The sequence below is a fragment of the Motacilla alba genome, chromosome 1A (assembly GCF_015832195.1).
Source record: "Motacilla alba alba isolate MOTALB_02 chromosome 1A, Motacilla_alba_V1.0_pri, whole genome shotgun sequence".
NCBI classification, from domain to species: Eukaryota; Metazoa; Chordata; class Aves; order Passeriformes; family Motacillidae; genus Motacilla; species Motacilla alba.
Genome location: NC_052031.1, coordinates 38,833,186 through 38,859,204, shown reverse-complemented (window position 1 = coordinate 38,859,204; position 26,019 = coordinate 38,833,186). Strand labels below are relative to the sequence as shown.

Genomic DNA, 26,019 nt, shown 5'->3' with positions numbered 1-26,019 from the left:
GAATTTATTACTTTGATGTTATTTTTAGTTGTGACAGAAGGTGCACAAAGAAATTTTGGGAGGAACTGATTTCCCCCAGGGCTTTCAAATACGAATACATAGGACACATACGTGTTAGGGAAAAAGGTTTGACAAGCATTTTTTTGTATGGAAATTAAGTGATCTGTTTCAGACATGCCAAGTCCATGAAAACTTAGAACTAAGAACAGACTTTCTCCCACATTAGCAGAGGACCAGCTTCTTCTGACTGCCAGCTGGCACTGGTAGTGATGCCAGGGATCCCTTCTGGTTTTAGAGAGATCACATCAGTATGCAGGAGGGGAATGTTTGTCTCATTAAATTTTGACAGAATTAATATAGCTGATGCATTAATCATCATTAATCAGCAACCTGATATGTCCCCAAAACCTGCTTTGGACTGCCAGGATAGGATAATAGGAACTGGAAGAGCAAAAAAATGGGAAAATCAAGAAGTGATTAATGTATCTGCCTTCATTACTATTCAGTCATAATTTTGGTGTACAGGATATTTAATAGATATGTTTTCTTACAATAATGGCCACATCACATGGTGTAGGAGTATTTTTTAGGAATTCCAATAAACTGGCCATTATGATAGAACACTTTTTTATCTAGGAATCCTCCTAGTGACTGTTTTATCAGGACAGCTCACTATTTTCCTAAGACAACCTGAAACTATTTAAAAGTCATATCTCTGAATCCCCACTTTGAAAGACGAAAAAAAAAAAAGACACAAAGGACAGAAATATGTCAAAATTTAAGTGCACTTTAAGTGCAAACCATGGAGAAGACTGTAAGTCCTTATAGGTTAAAAGCACTATTAATACCAGTTAAACAAGAGGCTGGCTTCTTGGTGTCCTAAGCAACGAAGATGGGCTGCTGACAATGATGACAATGACCTGAATTTTCTTGTTCATCCTTAGCAGAGAAAGGTTTAGGTGAAACTCCTACATGTAAATGTCAGACAGCTTTGAGAACATTTTCTAGACTCCCTGAATAGGACAGTGCATTGTCAGATAACTATCTTGTTCTCAAAGGGAGTAGGATTACATGCTAGGCAGCCACTCTCCTCAGGTCAATTCTTTGCCCAGGCGTGGAGTGCAGTATTGTGTTAGTGCAGCTCAGTAAAGAATTCTGTGCACAACATGCAAACTCAGATTCACACTCTGAATTGTCTCTCTAATACTGACAGAGAATTAGTAGAATTCTGTAAGAAAATGAGTTAGATTTAGGTATTGTGAATCCAAACAGAAGGCAGACACATGAAAAGGCACAGTTCTGTAACTGCTTTATGCTGGATTCTGAGAAAGGGATTACCCATACAGGAATCAAATTAAAAGTGAATTAATGTTATTTCATGAATGAATATTATTCCCAGCTGGTGAACACATGCAGATAGCAGACTGAGGGGAAGGAAGGGACAAACAGGTTTAATTAGTTTTATGCTTGTGCCTCCATGAGTGGAAGAAAAATCTTCCTTGTCTATATACTGTCTGTCCATGTTCAACACTTGTGGTGTCAAAGTGTTTGTTTCTATATTTAAGATTACTGAAAGAATTTATTTAAAATACAGTCCTTTGTTCCTCACATTAAGTTGAATCACAAAGGATGTTACCAGCTGTCATAATAGGTGTTACCTGCATTTGTGTTTTCCAAGTAAACCAGGGACACTTTATGATAAAGCTTATTTGAGTTCATTCCTGCATGGATGGCAAGAGTTCCCTGCACCGTGCATTTCTCAGGTTGTTATATTGTCCCAAATATGCTCTGCGTGCTCCAGAACACACCCCCTGCTCAGCAGGCTTCACGGAATGCAACTGTGAATGGTACAGCTTTAGCTGCATATTAGGTTTCCAGTATCCAAGTATTCTTTTTATATCATACAGAACTCCATCTCCTCCAAAATATTTTGGGAACATCCTTGTAAAACTTCCCCCAGCTCTCACAGTACTGGAGAGTAAGGAGTACTGGAACAGTTTATTCATTATTACAGTAGATAGCTGGGTGCAGCTGTCATCCTACAAAAAGATCACCCTGGTAACACCTATCAACAAGCAGAGTAAGATGATCCAAATATATCTGAAACCTTCTAAATGTTGTCTTTCAACTGAAATACAGACTCACGCCTTCATTGCAAGCTGCCTGATGATGTGGGATCTATGAAGTGTGTCATACACTCAGTGAAAATCCATTGATTTTCAGTTTTGTCAACATAGAATCTGAGAAAGGGCCTACATGATAAGGGAGCTGTGACAAGAAACAAAATTAGTAATCAGTTCAGCATTGTTTGGGAAAATTATTGGGAAAAGAGAATCTCCATGGAAAATATCAAACACTGAATCCATCCTTCTTTCTTCAGCTCACACCGAACAATGATCAGCACTAAAATTTATACCAGAATTTATTACAGCAGTTATGGGAACTTCTGGATAGGAAATCAGCTTACCCTTACAATTGTATACAGAGCTGATGCTGCAAAGACATGTCACTGGTAACATAGCTCAGCTCTGGAACCACAGAAGTAGCTTTGCACTTGCCTGGTTATCATAGCCACAGAGAGGACAGCGCAGAAAATGTATTGAACAGGAGTCAGAGCAAAAACATGGCTGATATTCTGTGATGTCATCTGGAAACCAACTCATGGGAAAGAGATGGAGGGAAGGTTTGCAGTAAGACCACACCTGTAAGACCACTATACGCAGATCATGCCTGCAGTACTGGAATTCAGATGACCCATATTACTGTTTGCAATTCCTTCTAATATAGTCCCATACAGATAAGAAACATAACATGGGAAAAGAGAAGAGAACATGGAGAACAATGTTGGGATTAATTGGGGGTTTTTTGACACTGTAGGGTGGTTACACAACAGTCACAGACAACAAGTTGAAACAGAGCATCACCTTTCAGCACATTTTCTCTGACTCATTTCCTTTAAATCAAAACCAACAAAGACGTGTTCAGTGCTATGTGTCAATGGTTTCCAGTTACAGTCTACTGTATTCAATGCATTGCAGCAGTGAATGGGCAAATAACTTAGTTATAAAACAACCCTGAATTCCTTATTACCATGTGTATATCCTCTAAACCAGTGGCTAATTAAATATTTGTCATAGGTCTTAAAAGAAAAATTATTTTGGATCTAATTTTACTGAATATTTCCATTTGTGTTATGCTTAACACATATGTGGCCCTCTGAAACAGGTACTTCTCAAATTTTATTTTAACCTGCTGTCAAAACATTTTCAGAAAAAATCTCCTCTGTTCACAGACTTCACAGGGCTTGGTATCCTGAATCTCAGCAAATTCATATCCATATCTAGGTTGTTTTTCAATTTCTGTATGCAACCAAGAAAGCTTCCTGTCCTGCTACCTTAGTATGGAACATGATTGACTCATTGTTCTTTGCTGATTTTCTTAGTAACTGCTTATGATCAGACTCTATATTGCAGCAATATATAGATGGTGCTCCACAGATTAATTCACATTATTAATCTTTCACATAATGTTAAGAAATTGAATTACTGAATACCTCAATATATGCAGTAAAATCACAACTGAACTCCCAATTATTTTTATCAACTCTTTTAACAGTACAAGAAGTGCTTAAAATTCAACATGAACTTAATGTTCTGCTGTCTTTCTGTTACCTTTGTGAACAGAACCAGTCAGTATTTTAAGGGCACTGCCAGTAGTCTCCTGTCCAGCTGAACTGGCTATAAATACATAGGTATAAAAATATTGCTTCTTCTCTGTATAGAGATATCTCAGTCTCTAGAAATTTCCAAGATAATTTAGTACAGTGTGACCTAATTTCAATAATCCTGTAGAATTTCTGATTTTTTCTCCAATTTTGATTCATTCCATTCCTAATTTTGGCAGAGGACGCTCTTGCTATATTAGAAGTGCCAAGAATTTGTAGAAAATTGAGTGGTGACATTAAAAATGAATGGATGGGCTGTTTCATATATAAAAATATATTTTTAAAATAGCAATTGGACAAATTCTGCTTGACTTCAGCTCTGCAGTGCTGTTAGCAGCACCACCATAGGGAAGGGACATTTCAAAAGGGAAGAAGGGATGGAAAACAAGAGACTATGAGGAAAATCTTCCTTCATAACAGAACTGAGGTCTGGAGGAATTTCTTGATATATGAATGATCCTCTATCCCTGTAAAGCATTGGCAGACACACAGGAAGTTTCAAACTACTAAAAACCAGTACTTGGAGAGAATTGTTTGGAGATACCTCTTTCCCTGACCACGTACCTTACGAGCTGTGGCCAGTTCATGCTGAATATTACCTTTTACCCTGGAGACAATGCAAAATGCATCAAGGTGGCATATATCAGATTGCTTATGTCAAATTGTACAGTAAAGTACTTGAATTTCTTTTCATAGAGAAAAGGGAGTCCCATTTTCTGTCAGGCAAGCATGTTCCTGGATGTAGTGTAACAATAGGCAGGTTCCCTAAAGGAGTGTATAGAATCTTCACCATTAAGTATTTTATAAAAGCCAGAGAACACTTAAGCACATTTAGAACTTCTGGAGTTCATCTCTAAGTTGCATAAGGCTTAGCTTTTTCCTGCAGATATTCCACCATTGTGGATATAAGACTATACAAGATTATGACTCTATAATGTCAATTTATCACAGTGCTCCCTGTACTGCTACCAAGTACAACCACAAATCATGAAAAACATCTGTAAGTCCCTATAAGCAATTTGTCAGAATACTTTAAAGTACATGTATAATAAATGAAGAACACATGTTTCATAGGAACCAAATGAAACTAGAGCTGCACCGAATGCTTTGCCAGAGACTTGAACAGCTGTGGACATCACCTCTCTCTCCCCTATCAAGCTTTAAAAGGCATTGTTTTCTTTTTAGCCTGACAGGTGATGTTTACAATACCGTTGATCTTCCTTAAAGACAGATTGCCCAAATATCTCTGTAGACCACTTCTACCTCCTAAAATGCTGTCTTTTGATTTTCATTTTACATATTTGGCACTTTCTGCAAAATTACAAAGGGTCTTCACTGTAGCATCCTTGCCGGTTTCTACAAACACCGTTGTTTGGTTCTGAAAAAATATCACGTTGCCTTCTGCATAGGATTTTCTGTCTGGAAGCTACAGTGAAGAAATGGAAATTTTTGTTCATTGGCTATTCTGTTCAGTGTGTGCACACAAGAACAGCCCTTCACATACATATTTCAGGGTTCTAAAGAGTTTTGTCTGACTTCCCTGAGCCTCAACAAGACAGCTTTGATTTCTTCTATCTAAACACAATATAAGATGGCAGTTCCAAAGTACCTTTGCTCTTATGTTTTGCATCTCATATTAAGGTCACAGCTTCATTGTTATTCAGAATGATGATACATTTCTTTACCTGAGAAAAACTTAGCAATCAACCCTTCCACCCAATAATATCAATTGAATACTGCCACTTCCATGTAAAACCAGGGCACACAGTTTCATTGTCTGTCTAATCTTCCTAATCTACTAATTTTTGCTTTTCTTCTCAGATACAAGCTTCCTGCTTCTGTCATTCCTGTTTCAGATCTATTTACAATAATAACAATAACCATCATATCATCATCACTGGGAATGGAAGCTGTTTTCTCTTATTAAATCTCTAGATATTAGCTTCCATAATTTTCAGTGTCTGCAGTTTTCCCAAATCTGAGGAAGGTGCAAAAACATTTTTACTTGACAACTGTGTTATAAAATACATTGATAATAAATTTTGAGCCACTTTCAAAATGCTGAATAGTGTTATATTCAAGAAAGCTGAAAGAATTCTAAACATTCTATTACATAAATCAATCTAGCATTCATTATAACACATTATAGATTTTTAGTTTTACTTTGTTTTATCTGCTTGAAAAAGTAGCAGGAATGTAAAACACTTTTTTTTTTTCCACACAGAACATATGCAATCATCATTATGTATTTAAAAAAACCCAACCTGCTGATTATAAAATAGTTTAAATAGCCCCAAGTGTCCCTGAAGAGCTACTGTGTGCTGTGTAAAAGCTGAATAATCCTCCCTATGTCAGGAGGTGACTCTTCAGCTGTTCAGGATCATGAGCTGATGTACTACCTCTTGTAAAAAAAATATTCAAAACACAAGAACATACAGTGAGGTAAAGATCATTGTGATGGTCCTGGAATTAATCTGCAAGAACTGACAACACTGAAGCCAATCTGTCAAGAATGAGTAAAGAAACCTTAGCTTTTACTTAAAACCAAAACACACAGAACACAGCAAATTCACACCAAAGTAGGTTCAATGGAAATATTAATTTTTTACATCCTATTTGGCTCATTTTTCTTTTACAAAGATAGTTTGGAAAAAAAGGAATGTGTTCAAATACACTTTAAATACATACTGAATGAACTATTTATATAACACCAGAAGTGCAGTATGTGCAACAGTACTCCAAACCATTATTGCTCAGTGTTCTGAATAAAATACTTTAACTTATTTATGAAGGCACATTGATAGAAGAAAAGATGTCTCAATCATCTGTGTTTCCTTTAATCAACAAAATAGGGGAATTCGCTTTGGCCCCTGTGGTTAGAAAAATATTACTTTGATTTTCAAAATCTCCTTTTCTGTAATATTTACTCCTAGTATTTACATGGTTGTTTCTTCCCATTCAAGCTCCACATCACCTGCAGAAGAAACAGATATATTAAATTAGCCTACCTGGTAAACAAATAGTAACTTATGGCAGATAACTGTTTTTCACTGAATTTAAAAGATTTTGCATGGAAAAAATTGGGGAAAGCTTGAGCAATGACCATTATTGTGAGGGGGAATAAAGAGCAGCAAAAGGCTAGATATTTATACTTTTAAAGCAAAAAATGCATGTCAAAGGACTTTTTTGCTGTGTCTTAGTCTGGAAAAGTCATTGCACCTGCTGTGAAAAAATAATTTTGACACAGTTTGTATCTCCTTACCTTCCATGGCATCCAGAGAGTCCATCTTTTGCAGTGCTGAATAATTTACAAAACATAAGGGCTGACTACCTCCCTTAGTTGTCAATAGATCCAATACACATTGATGTAAAAATATATATTGTGCCTGCAAGATGTGAATTTAAAGATGCTTGATTAGAAGAAAAATCCACTTGTAATACCAAAAAGCCTTTTAACTTTTTCTATAACACCTAGAAAATCTCAGAGTAACTGCAGTTTAACTCAGCAATCTCAGTACTTCGGTGACCATGTCATTTATGCCTGATCTGATTTCAATTATTATGAAGCATAACGCTTTAAACTTGCCAAAACATATTAATCCTTATGAACAGTAAGATATATGAAATTAGACTAACCATAACTGAGACTAATAGACTACTCCACAATTTTCTGTGAATGTTCATTCTTATGAAAAGACATTTTACCATGAGATGCAGACTGAAGAAACTGAACCACAGGAATGTAATATCTAGATAAGAAAAATTTCCTCTTTCTACCATAGGGAAAACCAGCAGGGTGCACTCAAATGCAGAAGTTCAAGTAAATCTAAACCTATATGTTCTAGGAGCTTGCACCAGTGCAAATTAACCCAGTATTTTGAGTGATACTTCCTGAGCTGTAGGCTCATTTTTAACATATGATAACACAAAGAGTGGGCAACTAAGGTTAATTTGACACTTTTAAGGACATAAAGTCTGAAAAGAAGAAAACAAAAGAAGGCAATGTAAGAGTGAAATAAAGGAATGAAAAGAGATAGAAATATTATGAATGGATTAAGCATATATTTACATAGGAGAAGTATTGTATATGTAGATGCAGAAAATAAGCCAGGTACATTCAGATTAGAAAGAGACCTCTTGAGACCACCTGGTGCAACTACCCACTGCTCAAGCTGGGTCAGCTAAAACATTTTGCCCAGGACCTTGTAGAGATGGATTTGGAATATCTGCCCCAAAATCATACTCTTACTCTTGACTTTTGCACGGGTAAAAATATTTATATAACTTTTTGGCTCAATAATTGCTATTTTGTTTCAGAACAGCCATCAATTTGCAATTCAAGTGTCTCAGATGTATGAGAAAAATTTGCTTACATGCCACAGCTCCAGAACTGTGGGTAATTAAAACAGCTTTTCTCAGGTCCTCTGAAGTATGCAGCACCATTACACCTTTCAATAACTTTTTTACTGAAATAATAGCTTGACATTACTTCAAACTAGCCCTTGTACTTGGCAAGAAGATAAACTTTGACATGTCTGCTGAACAAACATAGATTTCTAGAATGAAGATCTTAAATTTCAGTGGAGTTTAGTTTAGATTGGTTATTCCAGTTGAGAATGCAGCCTCTGAAAGCTCTGTAATCTCTTGCACTCATACAGCAACTTCTGATGATGTAGCAATGAAAATCTTTCTGGGTTTGCCAGGGAAAGTGAAGCAGGCTCTTTATGTGTAACTAGATATTTTCTCAGTTAGAAACAATGACAGTCTTAACTATTCTTATCCATTGGTTACAGTAACATATCATGACTTTGTTAGCAAAAGGAATATTATTTTGAAGCTATAAACAAGCAAAATACAGGTCCGAGAGCAATCAGTTTTTATTTATCTTTCTCATAGATCTTACAGACAGTTTGAGGGATTTCTATACTGAGTTCTAGGAAGGAATTGCTCCTCTCTTTTATATCTTCTGTGCTGATCACATAAAATCTGATTAATAGGCAACCCAATGGTGTTTTATAACAGAACTCTCAGAACAGCTTGACTTTTGAATCTACCATAAAACTTTACAAGATTGATTCCCTTTGGGCAAGTTTTGTTGCTGATCTGACTTTTGTAGTCTTGCAAATATGAGTTAGAAATGACCCAGACAGAGAACAGTCTATCTCAGAATTTTGCAGCTAGCATACAGATGGATACTTGATTTGTTAGGAAATCTGAACTCTGACACCATCATCTTGTATTACATTTTGGCACACCTTTTCCTACCCCCTGCCAAAACATTCAAATGAAGAGATACACAAAAATGATGCTTATTTTAAAAACATACAATGATATTACGGAATGTCTCACTGTTTTAAGATTTTATTTTAAGAGTCCTCCCATTAAATTGCCTTCCAGACTTTGATTTATTTCTAGATGATTCTATTTCTAGTCAAAAAAGTAAAACAAGAACCAAAATGTATTCCCAGAATTCATCATCACGAGAAAGTACTGGCAAATGTTTAGCTGCATCAAAACTTCAAAAGGGAAAATTTAGAGCACATGGTATCCAGACTGCACCTTACAAGATACATCATGTCAGAATATCACCAGAATGTCCCATAAAATCTTCTGAAGAAGGATTAACTGCTTTGTGTATTCTGACACACTTTTTACATATTCTGATGTGACATGGAATAGCAGAATTTCATTCCAAATGGAGCGAGTCTCCTTATATTAAAATCAATTTTAATCCATCAGCCATGTGGAAGTTCATCCTGAAACTACTCATGCGTACTGAGAAGTTGGTAAGTCATGCTCTAGACTCAAAGGCATCAGGCTGCCCTGGGTTAGATCAGGCCAGCAGGAGACTTATGCCAGAAGCCTTATCCAAACAAAGCTGATTTCCATTCCACTGGGCATTTAGGATCAGCTTTAAATTCTAATACCATTCCTTTACATATACTTAGAATTCCAGATACAGCAGAAGGAAGTCTTCCTCACCAGCAGGTCATCACTCACTACTGTCCATACAAAATAAGTCTGCTAGAAATGCACTTTTTCTAGACCCAAAACCCACCATTGATTTTGAACAATTTGAAATCTGTGATTAAATCCATCCATATAAACTATTTTATTTGAAGCGATTGAAAAAGAAACAAGGAATAAATAATGAGTTCAAAGGCAAATGAATATTTTAAAGTTTGGTGGACGATGCCACATATGCATACACACACAAAAAATACTCTAAAGTAGTAAATAAAGTCAAATTAAGTAGAGAATGAGTGAATCCATTTTTTATACAACAATTGTTCTGTACCCAAAACTTGAAATAAACTTTCTTAGAGACTGAGAAATTATTATTTATTTAGGTTTATTATTGAGGTTTAAAAATAAGTAGCACTCTTTTCAGCATTTGTCAAGACTTTGCTGGCTAAGTGTACTTAGGTGGATACAGACATTATACTTCTACAATGCTTGAAATAAATAAAAGCAGGATTTGGTAAAAAATTTATTATACAGCTGATTGTTATTTGCTTTATAGTCTTATTTTGTAGATCACATGAAGAGATGACTAATTTTTCAACAACAGGAAAATGGAATAGATAAATCTTACCAGGTTTTGTACCATACACATCCTTTCACTTCTTAGCTCAGCTACAAGTCCGTAGATATCCACAAAATCGTGGTCATTTACATGTTGGGTTAAATGGTCAAGTGCAATATAAACACCTGTTCTTCCAACACCAGCACTGCAAATATGATAAACAAGAAAAAATAAAGCTTTCATGCTAATGCTTTCAGCATTTTCTTAGAATATTCGGGATAATTTGTTCATTGTGAAAAGAAAACCTTTTGAAGCAAAACCTGAATCTTTTGTTCAGTATTTACAGGTTGTGAATTCTTTTCTGAATTGGATCAAGTGATTGATCTGGATGAAATCTGGATTTGAGCCATTTTCTAATTTTGATTTCACATTTCACATTTTAATAATTTTTGATGTCTCATTTTCATCATGTAAAGGAGATATTACTTAATTATGTGTTCATATGACCCAAACTTGTTTGAGTGGAAAAAAAAAAGATCCTATAACTTTTCTGTGAGTTTTCTAGAGCTCATTAATTGAGAGGAAAAAAAATCATAAGATTTTGGGAATTTGTAAGACTTTTAGTATTTGAGACAAAATAACATGGGATCTAGCAAAAAATTTAAAAGAAAATACTTTTTAAAGGAGGAGGAGTGTGCAAGATGTGCTGGTAGGTAGTGTTTTATTTCAAGGTCTCATAATGAATAGGATTGTTTCCAAATGACTATCAGACTTCTCTGCAATTGATGTAATAAATGTAGGGTATATTACTGCAGATAATCGAGATACATAGCAGAACTCTTGAGCTTGCAATATCTAATGAGCAAAAAGTAATGAATGAGTTTTCTGGATATGAGAATACACAGTAATGCTCTATAACCATCAGGAATTTAAGCACAGGTGGAGTATCAGGACCATGCTGGCCCCTTTACATATCTCCCGTCTGAAAAGAATATAGGGTTCCTTGCAGAGGGTCCCCTCAGAATATGTGTCCTGAAAACATGAAGACTGTGGTCCCTCCTGTCATAGTTTCTGTGGCCCTTGCGCTAGAGGGAAAGGTTCATCAAAGACAGCAATATTAAATGAGTAAGGCTTTACTACCCTTTGTGGGTGGCATCCATAGGATGCTGAGGATAAATAATAAGAACTCCCATGCATTTCCATCCCACAGAAAAGATTTGCAGCATCAAAGACATCTTTTCCTTCCACTTATTTCCAGACTCCAAGTGAGAACCAGGCAAAGACTCAGTAGCAGACCTATGAGTTCAGATCCCTTTTATGGAGCATGCCCACACATTCAGTGGGAACGCTGACCTGCACGAAATGCAGGTCACACTCATTGGTTTCCTTAAGACTTAGGCCTCCCCACACACTTACTCTTTGAAACAGAAGTTTAAGGGTGTTAATGAAACCAGTGGAAACTATGACAGCTGAACACCTCTAACCACCAGACCATTTATTTAAGAGTCTAAATATAGGTTTTAACTGTTTACAGGCATCCAAGTTTGAAATCTGGCCTGTGCAAACCCTTATTTCTATTTGTCATTCTCTGCGGCTTCATATAGTTTCTTCCTTATGATATGCAACATATACATTTAAAATATATATTTTAATACTTGCTTCTGAAGAAGAGCTCTATTTACAATAAAAGTAATTTAAACCAATACATGTCATTTGCTATTCCTCTTCTTATGATTAAAGAGAAAAATGGAGAAAAATGCAGCAGTACTTGATGGTAATGTTTGAAGCAATTATTTCCCTGACATCACCTCAATGGATTTCCATAAATGGCAGAACAGATGTTGGCGTTTTACCTTCTAGAAAGGAGTAAGAAGGACTGCTAGAGAAACCTTCACCGCTGTCCATCCTAGAACCATATCTGTGCGCTCAGTCTCCATGGTTGTTCTTCTGTGCATTATTATGCACTTGAAATTCAAAGCTACCAAATGATAATTTGGTGAATATACTTACCTGCAGTGAACCACCATCGGTGTGTTATCATGTGCTCGACTTGCACGGATAAGTTTTACAAAATGGATAATTGGTGCAGTAGTTTCGGGGACTCCATGTTCTGGCCAAGAAGTGAAGTTACACTGTCGCACCATCATGCAGTCTCCATGCTGAAAAATACATAATAATGCAGTTTTTACAGAAGAAATGCTACAGAAGGTTCAGTAAGGTACATGTAACCTTCTCAGTAATTTCATGTAAAAAATAAAGTTAGAATAGCATAATAATTATAAGATTACTGGCACTAAGGGATAATTTGCGGTGCACAGAACTTCTGGCAGGTTTTTTGAGGGACCACATCAAGTCCATCTTTCAGGAAGTATTAGTGATTTCAGTAATGACTCTTCATTTGATTTTAGTCGTGACTCTTCATTTGATTTTAGTCATTATATCTATAATTTGTAAATTGCAGGTTGCAGTTTCTATGGCTCATTTAGAAATTTAGTGAGCTGAAATGACAAATTTGTTCAGGAAAAAGCAACCACTCTAAGACTGATCCAAAGTGGAAAAGGCAAACACACATGTACTGGGTAAACACAGATATATTTTCTTTCATGGTCTCTCAATCAGAGCAGCAGCAACAGTGACCTCAAAAAAGAGGTTATGATCTAATACTCAGATTACTTTTGAAGGACGTAAAAATGAAAGAACAGGATCATGCCAAAGGCCGGTCTACCTCAATATGCTCTTTCCAACAGTAGTCAAGAAAAAATAGGGAGCATTATAAAACATGACAACAATGTAGCTGTAGTTCCCCAGAATATCCTTTCCCTTTTTAATAGTTTGTGACTTGTGAACTGCCTCAGTGAGAGACAGTAAATGGAAACATAATAGTACTCATCAATATTTCCTTCTACTGATTGATATAGATTTTTTGAATCCCTGTAAGTTTTTAGCCTTCACAATATCCTGCAGCAAGGAGTACCACAGTTTAATCAACTGTTGTGTAATGAACCAGTTTCTATTTTTTCAAATTGTTTTTGAAATCACTTGCTTCTTTCATATTGCAAGAAATACTGAAAAACTGTGAACAATTATGTATAGCAACTACTTTGTAGCTGTACTATTATTTTTAAACTGATCAACATAAAAATGGAAGAGAAATTCTCAATGGCAATGATTTTATTTGCTTCACATATGCTTTTTATCTTCACTAGATGATCATCAAGCATTCACCCATTTGTGAAAGGATTTACAATCTTAAAAGCAGAAATACAGCAAATTTAATGACATCCTTATAAAGGGCATAGTTTTTTGTGCAGGGTAGTTCAGCAACAGTAAATGGATCACCCAGTCAATTCAGATTATCTTTTTTTCAACCTCATCCTTGTTAACACAAGTGACTTGGCATTTCACTGGAATTCATTTTTTATTCTAAATAGTCCTTTTTACTGTCTTGCTTCTCTGTGTTCTAGTTTTAGCAGAAAAAAAAAAGGTTTATCTTCTCTCAGTCATTTTTAAATGTTCAGTTTCTCTGTACTATGTGCACAACATATCCCTATCGGGTGACTGCTGAGACCAGCCCCTACCTGCTGTGTGCCCTTTGTCACATGCACATGCCACAGGATGGTAATGCCTGTATTAGCACAGCCAAGTTCAGGTCCTAGGATCTGGCTGCACTACTTACAACACAAATCAATTCTGGGAGTGCAAAAGGAAGCTGACTCAGTTTTGGGTCTTTATTCCCAGAATGCTTTTTTGAGCCCACTTGCTGTTCTGAGTTAATGCTGGGTTATAATTTTTCCAACACGTGGAAACTGTAGTTGTGGGTCATGACAAAGGTGAAGATCTCTGCTGTACCCCTGTTCCTCCTTCCCAGCACAAAGAGTAGGAGTAATACTGATGATTCTCATTCATATTGGGTGAATCTCCTGGGGGTGGAGGCCAATGGCTGGTGGTACGATGCAAAACAGCTGCACCAGAGAATCTTGCCCTTTAATCTGAGAGGGATACATTCAAAGGGATTTGTCTGATCTCAGAATGGTTAAGATTACTTCTTTCTAGAACAGACACCAATGTGTCCAAGTAGAAACTTCACCTCCCACCAGACCAGAAGTTTAGTAACTTTAATAGGCCCTTCATAGCATATTGGACAAAAATCTGAGCTCTTTGTGACAAAAATTCTCAGGAAATAAAACATGAATGAAAATAAAATACAGGACAACTAGGAAGTACATTGCATATGCACTAAAAGATTAAAAGAAGAATACTGAGTGAGTAGTTGGGTGGGATGTAGCATATCTGATGTCCTTTTGGGTGTTGGATGAATTTTTTTCTATCAGCTTCCAACACTGGCTTACCCTTTCAATTTTTAGGTCTCTGATGGTCCAGTCTATTTGAATATCTTCCATCAATTTAGTAATCACTATATCCCCAAACACAGTCACTGGTTTATTATCTTCTGGCCAGTACTGATGACATCTTATCTGCAGAGAGATTATTACTAATTAATTAACAATTATCATGTTATGATCTTGACAGAGACTGCATACAGAATTTCCAATTATATCAAATGCTTTTAATCGGTTCACTGGTAACTTACACGTCCTTTTTCAAAACATTGTGTGAGCATCACAAGTGTTTTAGCTCTTGTCTCCCACACCATTCTCCAGAAATCACCCACTGTTCCTGGTAATGGTCCCTGAGTTGCAATAAACTCGTTTGGACATAAATAGCCCTAAGAAAGAGAAAATGTTTAATACATAATGGTTGGCAAGGAAACAAAAGAGTTTGCATGTGACTCATAGTTGTGCCTGTATCTGCCATGCCTAAGGCTAAAATCTTGTCAGACCTACTAAGCAAATTGGCATACGCCTCAATAGTCACTGTATGGCAAGCTGCCTTGGAAAACTAAGAGATAAATGGCTTTTTTTGGTAGTCCAGTTATGAACCAGTACTCTACTAAAGTATGGGAAGTGCCATGGTAATAGAAATGCATTTAGCAGAGATATTACAGGGACATCAGGTCATCAATTCTCATTTAAAAGTATCTAAGCCTTCATATTATACTTACTTCAGATCCAGCTAGAGGCCCCCAAGAACTAAATCAAGAGGTGGCCAACAAAGGAGAATCAAACAGTGCTAAGGAGCATTGGAGCCAGGGAAACAAATAAGGAGCAGTCTGACAGCCAGTGCAAGTAATACACACACTAATGACCTTGTTCTTTGGTGATTGTCTGGGATCTGCTGTAACTTGGGGCTGAAGCTCATTGAAATAAATGATCTCCAATTAAAGGTGTTCAAGAAACCTACTGAAGGTGTTGAGTTTTATTTTAGTGTTGGCTTTTGCTCTTTGGTTAATTTATAAATTGGCGTAAAACTTGGGAAGAAGGAAGTTTATGGAAAAAATCCATAGATGCTCTTAGTGCATGGTTTCACATGGATCTAGTTCCTCATAGAAAAGAAGTACAGAAACAGGAACTATTATGTACTACAGAAAGTCTAAAATAATTACAACAGCAATAATAGCAATGCCATAGAACTAGCAGTTTATAATATCACAGTGTTCTGCTTATTGCTCAAAACAACTGACACAGTGGTTTATAGCACCACCAAAGCTTCTTGTTGGAATTATAGCCCTATAATTCACAGCTGCCTGTTACTTACTCCTTCTATAATATAAAGAACAGGTGGCAGTGGGAAACTATGTTAATCCTTCTTAGTTTAAGAGTGAGGTGAGAAACTATAATTCAGGGATGCAAAGCTCACAGTTCAGTTACCGACTTTGTTTAACCAATGCAAGTCAAAGTAGCAGCAGAGTTCCCATTTGTTAAACCTAAGTACAAGACTTCACTTTTCCTCTCTTTACAAGCATGCATATGTTATCAGGCTGAGGTAATTAGGTATGTAAATACACGTACATATTGCATCTTTACAGCTATGTGCATTTGTATATTTATACATCTACAAACATGCAAAGTGAGAGCATACAAAGGGCAAAATTTTAGCCTTGAGAAATCATAACATTGGAATTGTCTATTCACTGATGAATGATCATCCAAAATATATGCAATCAAGCAAAATCTCAGCAGACAACACTCTGTAGCTGGCTTTTGCTGCAGCTTTTTGGAAGTTGCTGTTAGTGTTCCCTGCCTAAGACTTGGCCTGTCAGTGACAGGAAGGGTGAAGACTACAGCATGCTCCAAGATGCCTCTGCTTTCCTTCTCAGCCATTCTGTGTAGTCCCAGCATCAAGTGGCATGGTTCTTCCTATCTGCTAACTCTCAGAACAAGACATAGTGGGAATAAATACAGTTTACTCAAAGAAAGGAAGATTCTCTCAGCTCTACTGCTTATTCTCTGTAATGTCTCTTAGTTACCTGCAAATAACCCTTTCCACTTTCCTTTGTGTTGTCTGTTTTGACTACACTCTGCATGTCTTGCTACATGTTTGAAAAATCTTTAATGTAAATCAAATCTTGACCTCATGTGAGATCATCAGCCACAGATAGAAGAGATTAGATGCATAAATAAAATTCACACTTTGAGCTTCAACAGGACAAAAATGAGATTAAAATATAGATGAAGAATTTACTGAGCACACAATAAGAAAATGGGAAAGTCTGTAAAGAAAGATGAGGATGAAAAATATAAGATTACATTCTTCTTCAAGAAGCCTACTTTCATTTTCCTCCATCATAACTTTCACAAAATAACAAGTACCATGCCAAATCTGTTAGCCATTTCTATGAAAGTTTTCAGTTATCTTTACATTGTCCTATTCATATACAACAACTTTAACTCCTGAATCAAGACACCAAATAAAACCTATCTAAACATTTACCTCAGTGGGAGTTCCACTATTGCCTTTCATGAAAATGGTATGAGATAATTTATAAAAAACAACTTGCTGGACACAGTTTTGATTATTTTTGGAAATCATTGCTTAGCAATGAAAATGGGATATATATTTTTTAACTCGCCATGTTTAGAGCCACAGGAGTCACTTGAACTATGTCGTGGCAACAGTGGCTGTAGTGAATGAAAGAAATATTAGAATCCTGTTTTTGTTGTGAGTTATTTTTTTACTCTTCTACTAGAAAACAAATACAGTAAAAAGGTGAGAGACTCTACTTACAGACACATAGCTGGCATTAATGTAGTCAGATCCAGGAATACCAGCATCAGGCATCAGCTTTACTCTGTTGTTATTATCTATCATGGAAGTAAAGTCTAGTTAACTAAAAGATTGGTTCAAAAACCATAAAACATGTATAAAGTGTTCCTGGAGTGCTAAGAAATCAAAAATACTGTTATTAGCAGTAACAATATTTGATGGAGTAGAACCCTAATTAGAAATGTATTTTAACCTTTTTCCATTACTGTATGGTCTTTCTTCAATGTTCCAGACATGCTGTAGATAATACTTTTTAATTTAAGTGGTGAATGAGCCAAAACATCCAATTTGATGTAGGTATGGGAGGATTCTGTACCTAAAAGGAGCCTGTGTACTCCAAGTGATGCTGTCCTAGCACACACAACTTCTGTGTGAATCAGAAGGCAGGGTCAGGGATCTGATAGTTTTTTCTATATACTTGGTGCCCAGGTCACTGAGCCAGATTCTGTCGCTTTTATATAGTTTTGGGGGTTTTTTTTAACATAAGGTTAAGTCATTATTAGGAAAAAAAAAAGAAAAAAAAGAGAAAAGTAAAAAAGTTTAGGGTTTCTGATTTTGTCCCACAGCATGTATGCAGAAATTACAAAATCCAAGAAACATATCATGTGTGTAACACCAGAATTTTGGTGTTTGGTCTTCAACTTAGGAAAGAACATTGGTATACAAAGTTAAATATTTATGAAACATATCTGTTTATGTCTTATTGTCTGTCATGAAGATAAATTTTTAGTGACTGTGACTTAGAATGTGTCTTGAACAAAGCAGTAGATAGCAGGAACAGCTGCTCTGAAAAGTTAATAGCACAGAATGTAGCATTATTAACCAAGGAATGCTATGCACTCCATCTCACATCACAGCTAATGCCTAAAATAATAATGACATTTCTTGTCTTATTAACTGAAAAATGAAGCAGTGTTGAGTATAAGGAGACAGACTCCTGTCTCCTGTGATAATATCTAGCCTGGGCTTATAAGTTATCATACAGTCACTCTGATCTTCTGTGGAACCTTTGTAGCACATGTACACATATCCACAAGAAAGCATATCCAGACTCCTGAGGTAGCTGAATGCAGAAACATGTGGATTTTATATGTTTAAAAAATTACTTCTTACTAAAGGGGGGGAAAAACCAATGAGGAAGAATTTTAAAGAGTTTGCTACATGGCTTGAATTACAAAGCCAAGAAACTATTGAGGCTACAGTTTCTTGCACCTGCATATTAAAGCTTGTGAGAGCAAGTTGAAAGCTACTTGCAAATAAAACTGTCTTTAAAAAAACCCACAAAGTAAAGATGGATTACTTGACAGAAAATTATTTCATAATGTGGACTTGATTGTACTGCTATTTCAAAGACAGATCAAACAAAAATACACTTGCTTTCCAAATATCTGTTACACTATTGAAAGTAAAGAGCAAAATGGAGGAGTTGGACAGTAAAAACACATACATGGCTTTATGTTTGGGAAACGATTCTTAGACCTGTTCCAAGGCAGATCAGCATCTGTTGAAGCAAGGTCTTCAAGAAACTTGGGAAGTTCCTGCAAAGGAATAAATGTTTGTTGGAAAACTTTTTCACTTGAATTTAAAATATGACACAATCATCCAGTAAAAGGAAAAACTCTACAGTTTTGCAACAGTGCATTTCTAAGAACAGCTGGAAGCATTACAGAGCTTCCCACCTCACTGCCAACCCCAGTTAAATCAGCAATGCTAGATGCAGCACTGCAGACAATGCTGTCAACTTGAACAATTAAGCTTACATGAACTTTCACCTTTAAAAGCCTGGATAAATTCTATCAGCTTTTGTAGTTTTCTGATTTTTTTCATGAAGTCGCATGCTTGGTTACCATGCCCTACTGATTCAGTTGAATAATGCCTTTTCCTGACTCCTGTAGCTTGGGAGAATTTGTGGTACAGCATGAGAACTGATGAGAATTTAATTAAGTTGAGACAACTGGCAATTAGTTATTGTTCTTGGGACTGTTTGTGAAAGCGGTAGTAAGAGCTATTTTGGGTTGTACTGCAGTTTCATAACTGGCCATTTTTTCTATTACTGGAGGACAGAGATGGATAAATCCTTCATGCTGAGGAACTTATTTAATGGGGATATTTGTGTGCGTAAACAGGTATAATTTACAAAGTTGATTAAAAGAGTGGCAACAACTTCAGAACTTGTTAATGGAGAAAATTTGTAAAAGTGATGACCTTGGTGAGAATAAGAAGATACAGAAAATCCATAATTCTAAATACATTGTTAACTTCAATAGAATTTTGACTTGTTTGACAAATGTTATACACAAGCCTGTTTTTATATCTATCTATCTATGTAAGATATAAATTAAGAGGTCTACTTTTTGCTTGGAATGAGCACAATACAAAATTTTACTGAAATCCCTTCAAATTTGTCTTTCAATATTAGCAGTTACCATCTTCATGGGCTACTTCCAAAAGTTGGGCAGATAGCAATACTATGAGGCTCAATATTAATTATGCCCTTTTGCCAAGGTATTTGAGACAGTCTGTCTTTTATGAATAAAATGTAATGGGAATCACCTAGTAAATAAATAAGAGAGGTAATGAAAAATGGAAAACCAGGACTGTTTTATTTCAGTCCTTTTCTTTCATTGTAATTCAAATATTTTGTCAGCCTGGTGTGTAAAACACAGTTAAAGGTGGAGATATTAAAATTCCTCTTATTCATAAAGCTGAAACTCTCCCACAAAGTTTCTGTCATTGAATATTTTCATGAAGGAAGGACATACACAAAATACCTATTTTGAATAGTGTTTTGGGCCATGAAATCCCATATCATGTGAACTTCCCTCATTTGCTCTACTCCTCTGAGTTTTAGCTTGCCACTTAACTACTGTAGATGTAGCACCATTATACAGCACTTTGCAGTAGAGAGGAAATAGGGTAGCAGATCTTGTTCTTTTCATAATGATGCTTCCATAACCGAACAAGTGCTCAAAAGCCTCATACCAATTCTCTGCATTAGTAGGGATTTCGGTCTTATCTATTATTTTCATATTTGGGGGAGTATTTGCGTTCCCAGACTCAGTAACAACTTGTCACAGAAACCATGCTTCTTTGCAAACTCATAAAACTTTGAAAGAAAAAAATTGCATTTTGTTTACTGTAGTACCTTTGTGACACTGGTGACTCTGAAGGATTTCAGTTTTTTTACTCATGAGCATAACTTATCGTAAATCAAGTATTATACAAGTATTTCTATTTCAGTAATTTGCCAGTTACTAGAAAAGCAGAAGTTCTCAAATGTATTGAGAGATGCAGGAATCAGCTGGAAAGCTGGAAGTTTGAACAGTGATGAGGTGACGCTCATCATCAGTTACTTTAGCTCCCTATGGTTTCTTTAAACTTTTCGTTTCTGACAAGAAATGGATCCAAGTCCATTCTGAAGTCCAGATTTCCTTCTCATCACATTTACACACAGGTCCTGTTCACGTGTGAACCGAGACTGACCCCTGAAGATGTTCTGGCACTGCAGTTTGGTCAGTCAAACAAATTAGATGAAATCGGGACTGTCCATGGATTACAAGAGTAAGTGAAATAGAAAGACTCACATTTATGCTGGAAAACTCCAAACTATATTTGTTGTCCACAAACTGCCTATTGTAAATTATCCCTAGACTACTTTACCTACCAAAGCATATCTTGGAATTGTCTAGAAGACTTCTAGGTGAAACACTCCAAATCCAACACAGGGAATATACTAGCAGTTTATTAGTGTAAATCATCATATTCTCATATTCCGTTCTCAGTAAACTTGAATTTACTCATCCAGAGACAGACTGAGAGCCCAAGCAAGCTCAGCACTATGCTGTTCATAAAACCATATAATAAATTGAGTTGAAAGGGACATGAACATAATCTAGTTCAACCTCATGTTGCCATGGACAACCTTCCACAGACCTGGTTGTTCAAAGCCCCCTCCAACCTGGCCTTGGACACTTCTAGTGGTAGGACATTCACAGCTTCTATGGGAAACTTGTTCCAGTGTTTCACCACTCAATTATGTGCTTCAGATATGGGTTTACATCATGTTCAAGGGTTTATATCTTGAGCTAATCTTTCCTACACATATTGCAGGACCCTCAAGTCATTTATGTAAAAGTAGAATTATGCATGTGGATAAAAACAACGCAGATCATGAGGTCTGCTTGTATATTGTATGCACTGCCTGTTCCTGAGCATTGTCATTACCGATGTAATTTCAAGAGCGCTACCAATCCTATTCTTTATCTGTTAAAACATGTGCTGCAAGTAACATAGGTACACTCATATTGAGGGACTGAACTTTCATTGAAATTCTGCCTGCCTTTGGACAAGTCATCTGGGAAGATATCACTACTCTCTGCAACATGGCAGTTGAAGGTCAGAGAGTAAAAAGACTGAAAACCTAAATGACATATAAAACTGTCTATTGTAGGTTGACTGTATAACTTATTTGAAGGAGACCTCAGCTTCTTGTATTTCTCTTAATTTTAAGCAGATTGCAGATTTTGAGTTGATAAAATACTATTGTTTAAGATTTAAGATGTTACAATGCTGTAAGGCTTAGCCAATGTGGGTTGCACCTAAAGAAAGTAATATTAGAGACTTTCCAGTAATGAATGTTAATATGTGAAAGTGTTATTGATATTAAAACTTTTCATCTGTTCAGTCATGCATAATGTAATTCTAATCATTTTTTGCTCAATTGAAATAACACTTCTACTTTATTGCTCTGAGAATTTTATGGTGCTTTTTGTTATTAAATCCAGACCAATTTTACCTAATGAGCATAACAAAAAAACTCTGTAGGAAATACCATTAATATTTATACACTTTTGTTAATGTTTCCTTGGAAACTGAAATATTATAATCCAGTGAAAGAAAAGCCAGTTGTTAAGTATTCATTTTAGTTAATCCAATTGGTAAATTATTCATGGTAAATTTATAAATCCAAAATAATAAAGTCTCTGGACACTGACAAATTTTTTTTGGCAAATGACTGTATGTGTTAAGAAAGATAATGATGATAAAGATTTTGAAATAGCAAGAAGTTATTGTTGAGAAAAAAATATGATAGCCATAAAATATTACTTAATGAAAATAGTGAAAACTTTGAGAATTAAATTTGGAACTATACATGTATTATATTATTTGTAATGTATATTTTGAGAATGAGGCCCCTTTCAGAAAGATAGGCTTGCTGTGTTCATCTGCTCATGTAAGGAAATGGAAGCTATTCATATGGAAGCTATTCTCAAGAGCACAAGAAATATGCCCTATTACTTGTAGAGGAACAAAAGCCAAAGTACCATGTACAAACCTTTGACTTTCTGCACCAAAATCTATGAAAGGAAAACATTCCTGAGTTTCACAGCAGTATGACTGGGGCCTGAAAATTTTACAGAATGACCATTAACTCTCCTTTTGCAGTCATCACCACTCAGAAAAACAAACATATTTATAGCAGTTAAATACACCTGTGTATATGTTAGAAAACTCTAAATAATTTGTTCTTAGGTAACCTACATATGCAACGATAGATATATATAAAAACATAAATACGGTGGTCTTGAAATGTTGGAGAAGATCATCTTTGGCTGAAACTAAGGTGAATAATTCTGACCAGGCTGTAGTATAGGCTGTAGAATCCAAATCAGTGTACTGTTACTTTCTAAACAATCAACCTGGTAATTGGGTATTGATTATCAAGGCCAGCGTCCTTCATGGCCTTGCCTGCTTAAAATGGACATGAAATGTGACACATGAAACGACTGAAGGTCTTGCGATGTTGTGACAACTGCTAGCAACATACCGAAAATTCTTCCTGAAACTTTAGGTTGTTGTTTGTGCAAAGCTCTTCAACATGTTGTAGAAAGGATTTCTTGCTTATTGGCCTGAAAGTAAAGACAGAAGAATTAGAAACCTATAGGGAATATATTTGTCATTCTTGTTATATAACTGCAGTTTATTAATGAACAGTATTTTCCAGTTCAGTGGAAAATTGAAACTTACAGATAGAAAATTATAAACTGCTTACAGCATGCTTATTTGATTTCTTTTAAATCACTTAACAGAGCAACAGTTTATCCCTTTGTTGTTCTGCCTCACATTTTTAATGTTGCTAATGTTAACAGTACTGTAGGCTGTTATTATTTTTATAGGTAACAACATTTCAAGGTGAGGTTTTGACATTAAAGTAAATTTGTAAACTTATTATTGAATTCTATGGTACATAATACTTCTTTGTCAGACAGAAAACATTTTACACATTGCAAGGTTTTAGACGTATAAAATATTGCAGTGACCTCATTCTCATAATGACATGGTTTTTAAATCCTGAGGAGTTTAAATAACCCTGTATTACTTCCCAAGCTAAAACACAGACATGCAGGCTTCACCCCAGAGAGACAGAAAGCATTTCTCCAGTTACCATGCAATTAGTCATGCTTTTATGATTTATACGCAGCTTGGAGTTTTTTCCTAACTTTGGGGAAGGAGCCACACATTGAGACTCACCGATGAACACAACACAAAAATCTTTAGTAAACTTACTTGATGGATTTTCTATAACTAAGCAACCTGAAATAGAGATCTTTGTTAAACATAGCAAGCTGAGAGTTAACCAATGTTGTGCTTTTTAATAGGTTCTAGATTAAATACCATGTACCTAAAGATTGGTTTCCCTCATGGATTCAAATTAGATACTTTGGGTGATTGTCTTTATTAGTTTCTATCTCAGGTATCAGCAGATATGAATTACATAGTCACAGTTTCTGTCATTTTCTTTAGATCACTTCACAGTGCTCTGGGCTCATAGGGCCCTGAGAAACCCATACTTGCTGCACACCACTATATACACATTGACAGGCTTCATTTTGCATTCTTCACCCAATATCATTCTTCTAAGGGCCATTTCAGAATATCAGGATAGGATCAATCTGACTGAACACAGATGCCTATTTCTCAGTCACTCTAGATTTCTTTTATAATCAATGAGGAGAAATAGGTGTAATTTCATCTCATTTGAAGCAGATACCTAAAATGAGTCACAGATGAATCATGATACTGGTGTGCCTCTACAAAAACCACAGCTGTGGTTGTTTTCTAAAGATTTTAAAAATTAGCGTCCTGGTTTTATCTTCATTTTTCACATGTTCATGGCTGTTTCTGTATATATCAATTTTAAAAACTGTGATACATATTAAATATTAAACTTGATCTCACAGCAGGTTTCATGAAGATAGAATATGAGCATCTGTACCCAGAGGACTTTCAGATGGCCTTGAAACTTGGTCCAAATTGCCTCTGAATGGATTTAGAAACCAAATTTTGAGCACTCAGACTCAAAAAGCTTGTTTAAAGGACCAAGTAAAAAAGTTTGTAATAATTCCATCTTAGTAACTACCCCTTTTACGGGTCTGTTCCTCCAAATATACATTCTTACAGAAAATATTACAAAAAGTATTCTATAATACAAAGTCTACTGTATTGCTGTCATACTTTTAGTAGAAAAGGAAAAAAATGCTTTAAAGGGAGTTTATGAAATTATTCTTAATTATTTAAATTTTAATTGAGATAATAAAATGAGATTAATGTAATTGTTGATTAATTTATTATTAAGAATCAGGGAAGTTAGTTTCAAAGCTATGAAGAATGCCTTTGTGGTACATCGTTTTTTAGAGCAGTTATCCTGAAACAAAGCAAACTAGCTGTGAAAGCCTCACTAGATCAGTCTCACTGGAGTTAAAAGTATTCACAGAAATAAAGGTGCTTACTAAGAAAGACAACTGAAGGACAGCTTTAGAGTGAAAAAGAAGGCAATAAGATAAGAAAGCATGCTACTCTATTTATTCAGAATGTTTAGACATGTACCTTGTGCTCATCGTATCACGTAAGTTGTTTGCATTATGTGGCAGATGAAACTACCTTCCAGTAATATTGGCAACATTATAGAAGTAAAGTTTCCTAACAAAAATAGGAGTTTCAATAGCTGTCCCAAAGTACAGCACAAAAATAAATATTTGTCTTTGACTAGAACAGAAACTTTTGTAGGCTTTTCTTTCACGTCAAATTTATAAGCAAACTTTGAAGGCAATTTCCACTTCTTTTTCCTTTGAATTCACTTATCTTCACCACAGAACAACAGAAAAAGTCATGTCCCAGTTGACATTCCAGTAATTTTTCAAATGCTCTCCTCTCACATTTTTAGCAATAAGGGCCTAAAGTAAAAAAATGCAGTTTGGTCATTAGGAAATAAAAAATTACTTCTGTGCTGTGCATAATCAATCCAGGTAGGTAATTTAGTGTTTCAGGGCTGAAGGTACATGGATCCAACAGCATAAGTTTGGGGTTTTTTTAAGAAGCAAGGGATCTATGGGCTGACACTTTAACCTATCTGTAGGAATTTAAGTGAGTTTTAGAACTACTGAACTGTTACACTTTTCTTAGTAGCAAGTGCACATAACAGTAGCTTGGCAGCTCAGAAAATGAGATGATGTACTTTAAAGTGCTTATAGGAAAGTTAATGTCTAACTTGTCTGACTGTGGCAAAGGTGTTGGCTTTGCTGTGTAAGGATCTTCAGAAGGGATG

The 26,019-nt window shown here is 35.7% G+C and overlaps 1 protein-coding gene across 5 annotated transcripts in view; it reads right to left on the bottom strand.

Annotated features, from left to right (window-relative positions):
- Window positions 1–2,388: 2,388 nt before the first annotated feature.
- PTPRQ (protein tyrosine phosphatase receptor type Q) overlaps window positions 2,389–26,019 on the bottom strand; it is a 128,440-nt gene continuing 104,809 nt past the window's right edge. For all 5 annotated transcript variants that reach the window (XM_038154558.1, XM_038154561.1, XM_038154560.1 and 2 more), the window contains 9 exons: window positions 23,242–23,323; window positions 18,862–18,952; window positions 17,376–17,452; window positions 14,842–14,976; window positions 14,600–14,725; window positions 12,261–12,409; window positions 10,320–10,455; window positions 6,987–7,110; window positions 2,389–6,698 (listed from right to left, as the gene is read on the bottom strand). In XM_038154558.1, the coding sequence (XP_038010486.1) occupies window positions 6,661–6,698; window positions 6,987–7,110; window positions 10,320–10,455; window positions 12,261–12,409; window positions 14,600–14,725; window positions 14,842–14,976; window positions 17,376–17,452; window positions 18,862–18,952; window positions 23,242–23,323 (958 nt within the window). In that variant the 3' untranslated portion in view covers window positions 2,389–6,660. The remainder of the gene's footprint in view (window positions 6,699–6,986; window positions 7,111–10,319; window positions 10,456–12,260; window positions 12,410–14,599; window positions 14,726–14,841; window positions 14,977–17,375; window positions 17,453–18,861; window positions 18,953–23,241; window positions 23,324–26,019) is intronic.